Consider the following 17210-nt stretch of genomic DNA (forward strand, 5'->3'; position numbering starts at 1 on the left):
GATCTACAGCAAGAAATGGAATGTTAAAATTTTCTCCTTTATTACTTTTTTCACAACTACTTAACATGACAATCATTTTTAAATAATAAGTTTTTTGCGTTGCATTCCAAAGCAATAAAGAGTAAAATAAGTTTGTATTGGTTTAAGTGTTACCTAACTGTCTGAGAGTATCATTCATTAATAAACTCAATACACCATCTTTAGAGGATATAATTTAGGAGAAAGACTAGGATCTTTTTCAGTACACAGGTACCACCTTTTTCTCAAAAATAAAAATTACATTTTTACATTTATATACCAATAACCAAATAACATTTTTACCAAAAAAGGACCAATTTTCCATATTAACAATCAATCTTGGATTAGTCTTCTATAATTTTTTATTTCTACTCGTCGATTGTATTCAAACATGGGTCTTCCAAATGTACCTAAGAGAGGTCCAATATAAGCATTATTGCTTATAATTATAAATATAATCTAACCAAACTTAACCTACGCTCACTTTGCTCACTAACCTTTGCTTGTTAGTCAAGGTTAACATGCGAAGCAAGCGTGGGTAAAGTTTGGTTAGATAATATTTATAATTTCTCTGCAAATACCTCCATATACCAACAATAAATAGCTTCCAAAACCCATACATTTGGAAGAAAAAAAGTGGTACCCACTTACCAAAAAAAGGTCACATGCTTTCCTGAACTGACACTCACTCAGGTTAGTCTTGAGTAACCCCATAGACTTTATTTTTTTACATTTGTATAAAATAATACAAAACAACTACACATACTATGTATGTGAAATTCAATATTAATTTACTCTGTAAAATCATTGACTCAATATAAGCTATACCTTCTAGCAAATTGAAGCTATAAAAAAGGTGTAGTAATCTTTGCAAAAAACAATAGTTACTTACAATACCCACTTCTGTCAAACCATACAACATAACTGCTTCCTTTAAATGAAAACAAAAGTTCAGCTTACAAGAAGGATCTTATTATGCTTCTATGGTCATTTAATAATTTTTTTTTAATGATTAAGTTACATAAACTCGAAGCTTGTGCCTTAAATATGAAATGGAAATTTTGTAATGTATGAAAATTGCCATGCCTGACTGGGATTCGAATCTGAGACCAGATGAAAGGAAAGAAGCTACCATAAAAAGGCGTGATTTTATGTACTGGGGTGAAGTGATACAAATTGCATATTTTTGTTTTTTTGAGGTCTTTGCCCAAACTGTTTGAATAAATTTAGTTTGAAAGAGTGTTTTTTGATCAGCTGGAGTCATTCTATCAGCTGAGTTGGTTTGTAACTTTCCTACCAATTTTGCTGTTAAGTTAGTAATCTCAGTTTTGAACTTATAAAGTTGTAATTTTTTATCTGAGAAACTTTGTTTGAAATTGTTTCTGCACTGCTGTCAACTTCATTTTTTGTGAAAAGGTAAGTCATACAATTAGTATCAATAATTATTTAATATTATATTTTTTGTAATTCAACTTCTTTAAAAATATGTATTAAAAAAAAAATTGAACCCAACCTGGGGTGACTTGATACATACTTAGTAAAGACAGTACTATTTATGTTTTTAGATTAAACACCATGCCCAGATTTTATAGAAGGCTTCCAGGAATAAAACTAAGTAAACTAATAACAATCATGACTTGGAAAAAGCTGTTAATAATGTTCAATAAGGAAAGCTAACTACAGAGTTGTGTCCCAAAAATATGTAATCTATAAAATGAAAATATTTTGAAAATGTAAGAATATTCACCAGGAAATATGTGGAGGGCAAACTACTTTAACTGATGAAGAGGATGCATTTCTAACAGGTAGGTCTATAGACAGGTTTTTTTTATAATAAAAGCTTGCATGGTAAAATAATGGTGCAGTACCAATCTCAGATAAAGTTTTATACCAGTAAATGGCATTTTTGAAGCTCTAATACCATTGCCTAAGTGAATGAATTAAAAAACCTATTTAAATTTTTTTCAGACAAAATAATCTTGCTTGCTGATTGAGGATTTCCACTAACATATATCTTTTACTTGTTAAAGAATACTTGGATTGCACAAGATGAAATGTAAGAAAGTTTAAAAAACCTACCTGATGAGAACTGGATTGTGTCATTTTTAAAAATACATAAAGAGCAACTAAGTACAAGAGTGTCACAAAAAAGAGCTGCTGTAGTTATATCAGTAGATATGGTAAATAATTACATTGATAATTTAGAGGTTACTCTCAGTGGAGTACTCTCTTGTAGTTGTAAGCTACAGTAAAATGAACCTGACAGATGATCCAGGCAGAAAAAATTTACTTGTCAAAGCAGACAAAGCACTCAGAGAAAGTAAATGACTTTGCCAAATCTGCTATTGTTTATTGTGCTTTCTTGCAGTGGAGATGGCCAGTTGCTGCCCAAACATATTTTCTATAAAGCAGTAAACTTGTACAAATCTTGGCATACACTCTTGTCTAAAGGGGAAAGATGCCCCTGCTACAATTGCACGAAAAGTGGATGGTTCAGCTAAAAACATTTTAAAGACTGGTTCTCACCATTGGCCTTGCTTATCTTCAGAAATCAATTGTTTTAACTGATGGTAACCTGACAAGCCACTTTCAGAAGTTGTTGTAACAGCCTGCATTGAAAACATTTCTTTTACAATGTTGCCTAAGCATTCCATTCTCCTAGCTCAGACACTTGATGTAGCATTTTTTGACCTCTCAAATGTAAGTGGGGGTCTCCCTCACAAGAATTGAGGAATCAAGGAAACCAAGGTACACTGAGCAAAATAAATTTTCTTCCCATGATAAAAAACTTCTTGAGGGAATCAGCAATAAAGCTGGAAGTAACATTAAAAGTGGCTTTAGGAAAACTGGGATTGTTCCAGTTGATCACAAACAAATTTTGAATCAGCTTCAAAAAAAAAAAGTTAATGCAACTCCTGCCCATGTTTAAGAAAGTACGTATATCATGTTGGACTTACTGAGGGAGTTGCTAGAAAAGACAAACAAGCTTCAAATCGAGCCAGATGAAAGTGTACAAAATATTGGTCACAGTGAATCTATAATATTTGAAGAATTTTTTGTTGTTAAATTGTAAAGATTTAATAACAAAAAATGATAGTTGTTATGTAGCAAAAGTGTCATCCATATCTCAAAATTCCAATGGTACTTCTATGGTTGTAGAAATGAAATTTTTAAAACCCTACAGATACAATAAGGAAATTCTCCAGCACTTTCCTACCACAGAAAACATTCATTACAGATGATTGAAGTTCCAAAATATGTTTTTTGAACTTTATTAAAAAACAAAGTGCCTAAGTTCCCTAGAATAAGAGATAGTTTTTTTTTAATTCCAAACTGCACTTTAACAATTGATTTAATACTTGAGTTTAGGTTGCTTAAAAGTAGATAATCTTGTACTTTTATTTGTGTTTAGCTCAATCATTAAATATTCTGTTCATTCTTTGCAACACTTTCTTTTCAATATTTTTTTTTTAAACACCAACTTTGTCTCAGTTCACCCCATTAACTTTTTAGTGTGATGTTCAATGAAAACTAAATGGGTATCATAAATTCACTCCTCCCCTTCACAGGGTGACTTGATGCAGAAGGTTTATTTTTTAAAAAAAACTAGTAAAGAAATTTAAAAAAAATAAAAACACAACTGCATGATTTTATAAAACAAAATTGCAATTACAAGTATTATTTTAAAAAAAAAACAAAATTAATAAATTATATTTAAGTGATATAAGTTTTGAAAATATACACCACGTTTTACGGTAGCATTCTGGCACGCAGATCGGCTAATATTATTATTAATAAACAATTTTAAAAATCGTACAACTTATTTAAAATATAGTTAAATAATTTTTACAGAAACAATATTACTCTGACGATGAATTTTATAATAATACAAATTTAAAAGAAATACTCAATTTTCTTCGTTCAAGGGTTACTAAATTATGTGCTCAAATAATTTCCATTAACGTCTACTGGATTTTTTTTAATTTTTATTTAGTATCTTCACGTTCTCATCTTATTATTGATTCATAAAAGTTTTTTTAAAAATAATTATGGAATTAAATCAAATCTATTTTTTATTTTATAATTAATTGTGTATTTTGAGTGATGATCTCTTCCAAGGTTTTACCATAGTTCGTTTGATCTAACCAAGCATAGATAGAGCACCTCCAATTTTTATCATTGGAGTAGAGTATCGTAACATGCCTGATGTGACTTATATAATTAATTAATTTGTACGGATCCGAATAAAAAATGTATTTATTTATTTACACGAAGATTGAGATCAATCTGTGAAATGTACCTGTTATGTTTGCCACCTACTGGCAAGAAGTGAAACTTCCATTAATTATTATTTTAGAATTTAGTTTTTCCTAACAAAAGACTTAAAATTGTTCAAAATATGTGATTTTTAACTTAAAGCTTCATATTTACTAATTTACCATATATTCTAATATTTTCATAAACTATTTAATATCTTCATTAAAATATTTGTTCAATCCTTTCTGCGTTTCTCGAAGGTGAAATTTTGTTTAGCAGCAGTTAGTGACGTCAGATTAGCATCTGAGGGTTTCATGTAGTCAGGTTAAGAGATTCGATTTTATTCCGAGAATAAATTAAATACTTATGTTAAACATTTATTAAGTTATAGAACAGTGAATTTATATTTTTTTTTTAGTGTTGTTAGTGATTCTGAAACTTGTTTTATTTTTGTTTGTGTAGGGAATGGCACATATGTGCCAACCAACTTTTATAACATTCAGATTCCTCTAAAATACATATTAATGTAAGTATTCATTTTTAATCGTGTTAAGTTCTTTTCTTGAACGTTTGGAAAGTTTTTTCATAACGGACCATTCATTTGGTTGCATTAGTTATATTGTATTATATTGACTTGTTGAAAATCGCCCAATGTTGCTGAATTTTATAAATGTTGACATAAAATGTTACAAAATCTATTACCGGCTGTATTTCTTAATATTAATCATTTATAATCTTGTAGGTATTTAATTGTTGAAGGTAAGAAGGTAGAGATATAAATTTAAATCCGCATAGTTTTTGTATACTTTGGATAGTCTGCACTTATTTTCATTCAAGTGCAACTTCAGTTGTTTACTAATTTGTTGACTTAATAATTTGTTACTATTTTAGCTTTATATATTGAAAATGAAGTTTAGCTTTAAAGTGTAGAATGTTAAGGCATTTAAAGTATTTTTTCATATCCACTATGTAGTCTGGAGAATATTTTAGGAGTAACATTTTTATAACTTGTAAAAAAAAACTTTATAAATTGAATTTAGTGATCATAAATAATGTTGCATTAGTTGGGTGATTTATATATTTATTGTTATTCTTTAAATGTAATCCCAGAAATTCAATTTTGATTTAGATGAGGGGATTTGTGTACTACTATTAGGATGTGAAGAAAAAAAGATTAGGATTTAAATTTGTTTGTAATATTTTTCGACTGTTAATTCTAATATTTAGTATAGTAGCCTGTATAAAGTGACAGGGAAAAAATAGAATGGGGTGATTTTAATTGTTTTTATAGGTCGCCTATTTAAATTTCCATGGCCATTTAATATTACTATTTTGATTGGTGACACTATCTGCTTATTAATTGTTTTATTTATTCCATTTGACATGTCAAGATTTTTTTTAAAATTGTTTCTGAACTGTTACACTACGTACACTCTTATGTGTATATATTTCAGTTTTTATGTTTAATCAGTTTGTAACATTGTTTTTGTATTCATTTTTGCAACGGATATTTAACAGAGCATTTGTACCTACACTAGTAGTTTTCTGTTGTACTTATAGCTACAAAAGTGTAATAATAATACAAATGTACACAAATCTACACATTGTATATAAAGTTGGTTGTTAAGAACCAACCCATTTTTTTTGAATGGGTGGAATATGAAAATAATAAAACTCGTTTCTTGTAAATATTGGGAGTTATACATTACCATGAAAGTTTGTTAGTGGGTAAATTATGATGTTCTAAATGGCATTAATGATAGACTCAATTTAAAAATAAATAAATATTTTAAGTTGACAGTTTTTTTTTTTTTGATGAATGAATATTTTTGTAAATTAAATTTTACATTATTAGGTTACTATAGAATATTATTGTAGACTGTTTACAATGGTAATTTATAACATACCATTGTAGAACTATAAAAATATTGTAAAAAAAATAAAATCTTATCCACTATTTTAACTTATTTCTTGTTCTTTCCACCTGTTATGTTGGTTTTTCATTAAGCCAGCTAGGTTGATCACATTCATCAATTATATTAGATTCAAGCTTCCAAAATCTTCATATTGTCATAAGTTTTGTAATGATTTTTTAGTTTTATGTCATTTTAGAACCACTGAGATTATGTTTATGTTATGTGTATTTATTTTTTTCTTGAAGCAAGTTGTTTATTTTATTTTTAAAATGATTATTTATTTGTTTATTTTTAAATTATTACATTAAAACTATATATCTAAAAAATAATTATTTACATTTTTTCATTAATTAATGGAATGGGGAAGTTTTTTTACACATATTTAGTCCTGTTTTAAACAATAGATTCAATAACCTGCTGTGAGTGTTCACTAAATACTTTTCCATTCAATGCATATTCAACAATTTTGAAAATGTGCATGTAATTGTTTTTGCTGTAGAATAATGTAAATGTTAAAGAAAAAGAAAGATGTAAACATTACGTTAAGTAGAAGTTCATTTACTGAAATGTAAGGTAAAGCCTTTTAGGATAAAAAAAAGAAAAATAATAATAGATACATATAAAATATGCACATTTTATTAGTTGTATTCATCTTCGTAATATAAAATATGTATATACCCAAAATTGCATTATGCATATGTGTAATAATAGATGTGCAAATCAAATTTAATGCACTTTTCACTAGTGTATGAGCTAGGTTTTTCAGTATTTCAATGTTCAAGTTTGTTTTTATATTACTAAGACGTGAAAAGAACATATTGATGGAATATTGTGTACAAAAGTGTAATTTTATATATATTCCAACAATTAACCATTTTTCAAATATTATTTGGTACTTACGTATTAACACCACCGGAGCTATAGCTTTATTTAAAAACAAAGTAGTCAATCGGATTTCGGTTCGTGATTTCAGAAAATGAACAGTCTCTTTATTAATTTTAATAAATGGTTATTTATATTTATTTATTTTATAAATATAATTTAACCAAACTTAACCTACGCTCGCTTCGCTCACTAACCTTGACTAATTAACACCGTAATTTTTTGAGTATTTATTTAATAAATTCAGTAATTATTGAAATTATTTATTATTTAAATAATCAAAACACTCCTGTTAATTAGTCAAGGTTAGCGAGCGAAGCGAGCGTAGGTTAAGTTTGGTTAAATTATATTTATAAATATGGTTATTAAAATTAATAAAGAGACTGTTTTGAATCTATGTTAAACTCTATATCGGCCCATTTTCCACTGAAATCCGATTGACTACTTTGTTTTTAAATAAAGCTGTAGCTGCGGTGGCGTTAATACGTAAGTACCTATTATTTTTATTTTAAATGTTACACCATCAGATTTTCATAAAAATGTGGAAAAGCCAAGGAAGACCCCAGATTTGATACCATTGAGTTTTTACACACTCGAAAAATAAAAGTTTTGTTAGAATATTAAACCTTTTATAACTTGCAGGGAGGAAATAAATAATTAATTTCATTTTAATTAATTGGCATGTGATCCCTGTTTGAAATAAACAAGTATAAGTATTGGACATTTTTTTGGCAAAGCATGTGGACTAATTACACCTTTTCTAGCAGGTTATTTCACAGTTATTTAATCATAGAGTATTATATGTTGATCTTAAATTGTGTTTTTTACATTAGTGTAGTTTTTACTTCTTTTGAACAATTTAAAACGAGTCCAAAGAATTCATGTCAGAATTTTTATGTTGAATATGCATTTTTTGTTTGAAAATAATGTTATTAAAATAGCCTATTAGTTGTGCTTTTCCTGATGTTAACAATTGTTAATGTATTAACAATTGTTTTTTTATTGTACAATTAGTGTTTATGTTTTTCATTGTAATTCTTTTCTAGGTGATGTAAAACATTACAATGGCTGGCTTCAGTGATAGGCACCCTGGTCCTATCCCCAACAGATGGCTCAAGTGTCCTAGAAAAGCCACAGAACTTTTTGGGGACAGATTTTTAGCCTTTAAGACACCATTGAGTGACAAATTTAATGACCAAGTACCTGAAGAATACCGTTTCCCTCCACGAATGGTCTTTTCGTCAATGAAAAGTTATAAAGTATGTAAGTGTAATAGTTAAGCTGTGAATGTATGTGTACAAGTGTGTAAGATGAGTGTGTTCTTAGTCCACATTATGTTCTATGTTGAACAAAGCTTCAAATAAAGGTATAACTTACATATACAGAACTCTGCTATAAAATAATTATGTGGTGATCACATACAAATAGTGATCACGTACAAAGCCCCACAAGATAAAATACATATAGTATAAAATATATATACTCCCAAAGTTACATTACACATATATACTAATTGAAGAATAGTTAAATTCAGTGCACTTGTTCACAGCATTTTAAATGTGTCTCTTTTTGGGTAGAATAAAAAACAGCATTAACAAATGCTTGAATTATAATAGTCACCAAAGCAGTTATTCTTTGAACCGCTCAACTACTCTTACCTTTTACATGAGTTGTAACTTCAATTATATGTGTTAAAAATGTTACATGTTTTTACAACATAGTTAAAATTTATAACAAACTAATTATTATCTACAGTCATATCCAATTAACTTTTCAGTGAAATCCCCCTTGAGTACTATCCACTTCATATTATTCTAGAAGGAAGACTTGAGTAATTGAGGTTAGTAAGCTTAATTAAGGTTTCAGAACCTGCTCTATGCAGCTTTAACAACTTTATTGTCAAATTTTTGTGGTCTCAAATGTGATGTATTTAAACTCATTAGTTTAAGTAAATCATAATCTGGGACCAAAATTGTAGTTGGAAGTACAGCAATTTCTATTTATAAATCAGGGAATTTTAAAAAGCAGTTTGAAAATGAGTACTTTATCTTAAAGGAGAGAAACTTAATTTTGGTTTATTGTGTCTGAAATGAATTGCTAGTTTTGCTTTCTCATTCAAAAAGTTTATTGAAGAACAATGGAAAGTAACTTCCCATTGTTATTTCTTTTTTACCTTCTAAGAAGTCTAAGTAAGTAATAGCTTTTAGCTTTTGAGTTAGAGAATGCAAAGGCTACAATCACACCTGCTAAAAATTATCCTTTTTGAGGAGAGTTCTATTTCATTACTGCTCTCTTTAATTTAGGAGTAAAGCGATAGACCAGAGTGTAGAGTGTCACTGCTGATCATGTAGAAGTAAAAAACTTTGAGCCAAAGTTGCTGGATTATATTCCTTATGCTCCTGTAATGTGTACTGGTGAGAAATCTATCTATCTTCCTTACAATTCTTTTTGTACTTAAATTTCATGTGCAGTATTTTTATTTCATTTACAGCATTTAGGTGCTATTCCTAATACTAATTCCTAGTATCAGGAATAGCATCACTTATGTGATGCTTGCTAAACAACTATTTGTCAGTTAACCTGTACAAGCTTGTCAGTTTTTTTATATGAATTTGTCAGAGATAGCCAGATATTCTCAATGAAATGATTCTGCCCAATTGAAAGTCTTGTCTTTGATAAACATTCACTTCCAAAATGTGCTTGATGGCTGATAATAATTTCATAAGTCCTGAATCCTTTCATTCAAGAGAAACTTTATGATTTGTTGCACTACTTGGCAATTACTGCTCAGAGATCATCACAGTGGCCAACTGAAGAGAGAGAAAGCATGAATTACAATATGTTTTTTTTATTTAAAACATCTTAAAACAAGCATGAATTAATGTACTAACAATAAACTTTTTACTTATATTTTTTTACCCTCTTAAAATGTGGTTCCAGCATGGTATAAAAGTAATTTTATGTAGCATATCATTTAATTATATTTTACAGTAAAAATTAGTTTGACTTGAATTAATATAATAAATTAAATGCTATTTTAAATACATATTATTAGACATAATTATACATAATTATTTATTTGGAAAATGCCAGATTTTTGTATAATTGGGTTACAATACTACTGTGATTTTAAAATGAATTCCTTAAGAATATTCATTACTTTTAAATGTGGTTTATTTATTCTGATTTTATGTGTTCAAAATGTGATATAGTGTCCCAATATGAGCTGACATTTTAATTTTTTAATAAATCACATTTTTTATTTGTTAATTAATATTTTTGATTTATTGGAAACATGGAAGTTGTGTGTGATCCAAAACATCTGACAAATGAGCACCCCCAGCCTTGGTTGTACATGTTCACTCTTTTGACAAAAGTTTCCAAAACATGTTGACATAATTGCTGGGAAATGTTGGCAGTCTTGTATCGAATTTCTTCTCTGAGGTCCTCAATTGTTTGTGGTTTATTGATGTGCACTTTATCCTTTAAATAATCCCAAAGAAAAAAGTCCACCAGTGTCAAGTCACATGATCTTGGTAGCCAATTCACATCACCTTATTGCAAGATAACACAACCATTAAATTTCTTTTGCAATAAATGCATAGTTGATTGACAGTGTAGCATGTTGCACCACATGTCTTGTTGAAACCATATGTCTTCCTCATCCATAACATTAATTTTAGGCCATAAAAAGTTTAAAATCATCTCACAATATAGAATTCCATTGACAGTAACAACAATTTCATTTTCAAAGAACTAAGGTCTCCAGCCTAAAATCTGCACCAAACCGTGAGCCATTGAGTAAGCATAGGAAGTTATTTAATTTTTTTGGGGATCTTCTGATCTCCAAATTTGACAATTTTTTTTTTTAGACCAAAGCCAGTAAGAAGAGAATGTGCCTCATTTTTTGATTTACTTTTTTTGAAAACTTGTTATCGATTTGATGATTTTCTAAAACCGAATTTTCTAACGCCTGAAGATTTGGATGATCGTGGTTTCAGAGCTTGTATCAACTGAACTTTGTTAGAGAACAAATTCAAATCTTTCATCCTTGAAGTACTTCTGGAAATGCTTAATTGTTGACTGTAATGACGGATTGATGTTAAAGTATTTTCTTCTGCACTTTCATTAATACCTGCTATGATTTTGTTCAAATGAGCTGTATGAGGACAGCCACTCCTTTTTTTGTTTAGAACTGAACCAGTTGACTCAAATTTATTGGTTAGATTTATCACAGTGTTGCGAAATGGTGTATTATGATGGCCAAAAAAAGTACAGCATTTGCGCACAGTTTCTGTAAAATTATTACCATTTTTAAGGTGAATTTTTACAATTTTTATGCATTGTTCAGTTGTGTTCTTTTCCATAATTTAACCTCAATTTTTACTGAAACAGCAGATAAAAATTTCTACTCTAATTTTATTACAACAAAAATACCAGCAAATTTAAAATATCAGTTCATTTTGAGACACCCTTTGTTTCTATTTATTTATTAAGTTAATTTTTAATATTTACACATTATGTAAATCTAACTGTTAAAAAGTTGTTTGGAGTATTTTAATAAATAGATACTTTTAACAAAATTTGAATTTTGTTAAAAATATCTAAATTAATAAAGTATCTGATTTTTTTTCCTAGCCATGTTTACATTTCAAAATTATTATTTCCCATAAAAATTTCTGTTAAGGTATGAAAATTAATACAATTAATTAATAAAAAATGATTTTTTGGTACTCATTTGGAGAAATACAAAGTAAGTATTTCTTACCCAGATTAATATTTGAAACCCACCGGGTTGGTCTAGTGGTGAACGTGTCTTCCCAAATCAGCTGATTTGTAAGTTGAGAGTTCCAGCGTTCAAGTCCTAGTAAAGCCAGCTATTTTTACACGGATTTGAATACTAGATCGTGGATATGAGTGTTCTTTGGTGGTTGGGTTTCAATTAACCAAACATCTCAGGTATATTCGAACTGAGAATGTACAAGACTACACTTCATTTACACTCATACATATCATCCTCATTCGTCCTCTGAAGTATTATCTAAACGGTAGTTACCGGAGGCTAAACAGGAAAAAGAAAGGTTAATATTTGAGGAGACATGAAAAAAGATATTCTGAAAAAAGTTTTTTTTTGTAAGTTTTACTACTGCATCTGTTATGTTCTGCTGCATGCACTGTATGTTATAGGGAAATATTGTAAACAAATTGAACTTATCTTTTGTCAGATTTTCTTATTTTCTTATTTTCTTGCAGTTCCTGTACTACATAACTTCATTTAATATTTTTGAGAAATAATGATATTGTTCTGACCAAGTTCTAGTAGTTCTTCTTCCATCATTTCATAAATTTAATGTTGCTTGTTTAAAATATGTCCTGGTTGGAACATATCTGTGATTATATTAATAAACAGTAAAACATGAGAGAGAAACTGGTAGGAGAAGTTATTATATTTCTCTGTCTTAGCTCTCTATTTCCAGATATCAATCTTACATTTTCTAAGAAGGGAAATTGTCAAGGGATTTATAAATAAAATTGTTTATTCATTTATTGCCCTACTCTGATTGTTGATTCAGTATTAAAAACGTTTAAAAAAGAAAAATAAAAGTTATGGAAAATTCTAAATTTTATAAAAAAAATTATTTTTAAATAATTCTTTAACAGTTTAATTTTTGTTTAACAAAAAAAAATTATGTAAACAGAAAAGATGTTCAATACTGTTATCTATGAGATTAATTGATTTTGAGGCCATTTTAAAGTAACTTAAAAATCAATTGATGTTGGTTAAAATCATGATAATACAGGGCTGATTTCACCTCATTGCTAAGTTCTTTCCTTAGATAAGTAACTATTTTGTAAGTATAATAATGTTTTCAGTGTTAAACTAAGTAGATGTTAATATCGTTTATATGAATAGATATCATAAGGTAATTAATATGTTAATTATTTTTAGATTAGAATTGGATTATGGATTGATTTAACAAACACAAAACGGTTTTACAATCAGGATGAGGTTAAAAATGGTTATAATGATGGTAGAGATGTTAAATATGTTAAACTACAGTGTCGAGGACATGGGGAGACTCCTTCATTAGAACAGACAAAAGTATTCATCGAGTTGTGTCGAAAATTTATTAGCACTTATCCACTGGAAGCAATTGGTATTTATTTTATTTCAAGAATTTATTATATTATAGATTTTTTAACTGGGAAACATATTTCTCAGTTATAACTTACATGTCGATCATTGGTAATCTAAGTTAACTATAAGAAGACAAAAAGAATTAACAAAATATTTAAAGATCATTCTATAATCAAATTTAATTTGTTTCACAGAATGAAAAGTGTACTATCCAGCATCAGTTTCCTAAAGAATATTAATAAAGGCAGCTTTCATTTAAAATGACGCACTTGTTATTTGAGTGATGGTTCATTCTTTTATTATTTTGAGTCTCTGTTTAAAAAAAAAAAACTATAGAAAATGTTTTTAATAACTCATTCAGTATAGAATGATAAATAATATGTTTTTGAATAAAATTGACAATTAAAAAAAAACCTTTTTTTCCGTGATCAAACCCCTTAACTCAATTGTGTAGCTCTGGAGCTGTGTTAATGTTTTTGAATAATACATTCCTTATTGAATATACTCTAACAATGAGAATTGGTATTGTTCTGGGGTGATAATATGGCCAAAATTATGAATCTTAAATTTTCAAAATCCACTTTATTTTAAATTTTAACATTTTTATATTTTTAATTTATTTTCTTTTGGTTGGAAGCTATTTACACTTCTACTTTAATTATTTTGTTTTGCTGTTTATTTACATTTATTTATTTATTTTTTAAATTTAATAAATCTAAGTTTATGGGTATTTTTATTTGTGGGGGTCTCTTTAAAACCCATACACATGGTTTCTTTGCTTTTGGTATATGAGGGCTGTTTTTTTCAACCTCTCATCGTGCATCTAAGTAAACAAGAGATAGGTGGAAGCCAGGTCTGCGCATCATGCGAATGTGCTGCTCCCCACCATAACCTCTGCTATTACTGGCTCCATTGCATCAGTCTGAGTTGAGCTACAGGCAATTAAACAAGGCCGCTATGATCAGTGCTTCTGCCAAGTGTGTGTTGGAACAAATTTCTTGTTCGCTGAACAAATTTCAGCGCTGCTGAAATCCATTGCATTTTCCATTCCTTCTCTGCTGAAATCCAATCCATTCCCATACAGGAATGGTATGGGTATGGTGTAGGAAATTTAAAGAAGGGCGAATGGACGCCCATGACAAAGGTAGGCAAGGATGCAAGTCTGACACTACTGTATGCCTGGTTGAGTGTGTTGGTGATTTTGCCCGTGACAAGTGGAGGTTTATGATAAGTGAACTTTCAAGGTCTTCTAAAGACCTAGGGTACTGGAAACTGTGAGCACATTGGGTCCCAAAAATGTTGAGCAACGATCACAAAATGCAGCAATTGGCATCAGCTTTAATGTTTCTCACATGTTACGATAATGAGGGGGAAGAATTTTTTAACAAGTTATTGTTACTGATGATGAGACTTGGATCCAGCATGACAATTCAGAAACCGAAGAACAGTCTAAGCAATGGATGCACACTTCTCCAAACAAACCAAAAAATTTCACACAGACACTGAGCAACAGGAAAACAACGGCTACAGTTTTTTAGAACCATGAAGGTGTCTTGTTGGTGGACTTTATTTAGCAGAGGACAACAATAACAAAGGAAGTATTTGTGAATCTTTGTGTCACTTTCACAGAGCGATCCAGAACAAATGGAAGAAGCATGCTCTTATCTGTTGTGGTTTTGTTCTACAACAATGCATGACCAACTGTGCCAACATGACACAAGACCTCAAACAATTCAAGTTGGAAATTTTTTGTGTAGTCTAGACCTAGCACCTAACGATTTTCATCTCTTTCGAGAATTGAAAACATGGTTGGGTAGACAACACTTCACCACTAGTGAAGAAATTGAGGAGGTCGTCAAAACAAGACGTACCTTACCTCACTGGTAGCAAAATTCTTTTAAGAGGGCATCAGAAAGCTGGTGTCACAGTACGACAAATGCCTCAATCATTTTGGCGATTATGTAGAAAAATAAGTTAGATACTACTCAACTTTTAGCAATAAAATCATTTTGTTATATAAGTGTCTTTTTTTATAGCCCATCAGAGGTTGAAAAAAAAACAGCCCTTGTAGTTTACAGTAGTTTGCTGCTGTTTGTGAAATTTCAGAGCTTTTTCCTGATTAGAGTTTTTCACATTTTCAGGAAAGTTACTTTGTGTTTTTTTTTTTGCGTAGATCACGTAACACACATTTGCTTTTGTTTCTTGGTCAGTATATAACCTTGTTTTTCACCCTTAAGTATCCAAAAGAAAGTTTGCTAGAGAAACTAGCAAAGAAAGTTTGAGAAGTAAATTTGTCTAACCTCTTAGTTATTTTAACTCAATCTGTTTGGATTGAGAGTAAGTCCTTTCTGCAGGAGAACATCCTATACCTCTGAAGGAGAGGTTTAATATATTGGCAGAAGGAATGAGTTTATATTAATCTATATCTTTTGTTTTAACTTTCTATACAATCAACCTTTCTTTTATCATGTTAGAGTGACAGTGCTAGGAATAAGAGAATATAACACTCAAATCAAGTACAGGATGTAATTGGACTGCTACAGAGGTATTCACTAAAATCTTTTATGCTAGGATAAGAACTTAATCAGTTTTGACATTTTGTAGAAAAGTGAAAAAAGTTTAATCTCTTTCCATTGATGTTTGTTTTGCATGCCAAATGAATGTTCTAAATCAGTAGTGGATGTTACTTTTTGAACACCCTTGTATTTAATTTATGCCAGAGTTAATAAGTAACAAAACATAAAAATAATTAATATTTACTTAAAACATTTTTCAAATATTTTTTTTTCTTTTGTAGATTTTATCATGGTATATTACTTGTGTTAACCTTTGTTAATGCAAAAATATTATTTTAATTACAATTTATAATTCATTGATTTTTTTTCAATTATGGTGCTCTTATAAGATGAAAAAAATCTTATTTTACTGATTAATCATGTATAAGTTGAATGTTAAATTTAATTTTCTTTTGTCAGGTGTTCACTGTACTCATGGCTTCAATAGAACTGGTTTTCTTCTGATTTCATTCATGGTTGAAGAAATGAATTGTAGTGTAGGGGCAGCTGTAAATATGTTTTCTGAAATCAGGTATTCTTTACATTTATTGGCAAATGTATTATTTTGATAATTGATCACAATTTGGACAAGGAATTAATTTTGTTTATGAATTTGTTTTTATTAATTACAAATAAAATAATCATAACAAATAAGTAAACTTCATTAGTTAATTTCATTAACTAATCTAAACTGCTTTTTGTTATATTCCTGTAAACATGATACACCTATTCATTTCCCCTTTACTTTTTTTTATGCTGTCCTTTTTTTACAGATGTAGTTTTACCATATTTTTGTGTATATTTTTCTTATATATCATAATTTTTTTATCATCATAGTTTTAAGTTTGGATCTATGTAAAGGGTCACCACTTGAAAGTTTATTATTTATTACACCAGTTTATTACCTATAACACTTATTTTGTACTTATTGTATTAATTAAATTACTTGTAAAACTCATTATACCAATGAATTTATTTTTATCTACATATCTTGAATAATAAATAAGATATGTTCCATCATTTTCTTTTTTAAATTTATTTTCATAATATTTTAATCAATAAATTTTCAATTTTTTTCTAAAGTAATATTACATTTTTTTGCCATTGGTTTTAGATTTTATATTTTTTGATATTCTAAGTTTGTTAATAAATTTTGAATTCATTTTCTTGCAATAGTTATTTTTCTTGTATTTTTTGTGGTTGTAAGTTGATCGCCCTAAAAGTGTTCAGAATTAAGTACTTTCAGAATTTCAAGTGTTATCTTGATCATAGTTTTTTTTAAAAATTATCAAGAAAAAATTGTTTGTTTATTACTGAGATAAAAAGTCAGTTTTTCCTTTTCCAGTGCTTGTTTTTAGGAGTGTCAATCAGTGTATTTTTGTCACAAGTTAGTATTAAGAATAAAATGGTGTTTTTTTTTAACATTTATAACATTATGGCAAT

General features: G+C 28.9%; 1 protein-coding gene across 1 annotated transcript in view; it reads left to right on the forward strand.

Moving 5' to 3' along the window:
- The first annotated feature begins 4553 nt into the window (after nt 1-4553).
- Nucleotides 4554-17210, forward strand: part of mRNA-cap (RNA guanylyltransferase and 5'-phosphatase mRNA capping enzyme) — a 51875-nt gene continuing 39218 nt past the window's right edge. Inside the window, exons 1-4 of the mRNA XM_075356933.1 lie at nt 4554-4801; nt 8120-8332; nt 13024-13231; nt 16188-16299. Of these exons, the coding sequence (XP_075213048.1) occupies nt 8138-8332; nt 13024-13231; nt 16188-16299 (515 nt within the window). The 5' untranslated portion in view covers nt 4554-4801; nt 8120-8137. The remainder of the gene's footprint in view (nt 4802-8119; nt 8333-13023; nt 13232-16187; nt 16300-17210) is intronic.

Source organism: Lycorma delicatula, chromosome 2, assembly GCF_047948215.1.
Source record: "Lycorma delicatula isolate Av1 chromosome 2, ASM4794821v1, whole genome shotgun sequence".
Classification (NCBI taxonomy): Eukaryota; Metazoa; Arthropoda; class Insecta; order Hemiptera; family Fulgoridae; genus Lycorma; species Lycorma delicatula.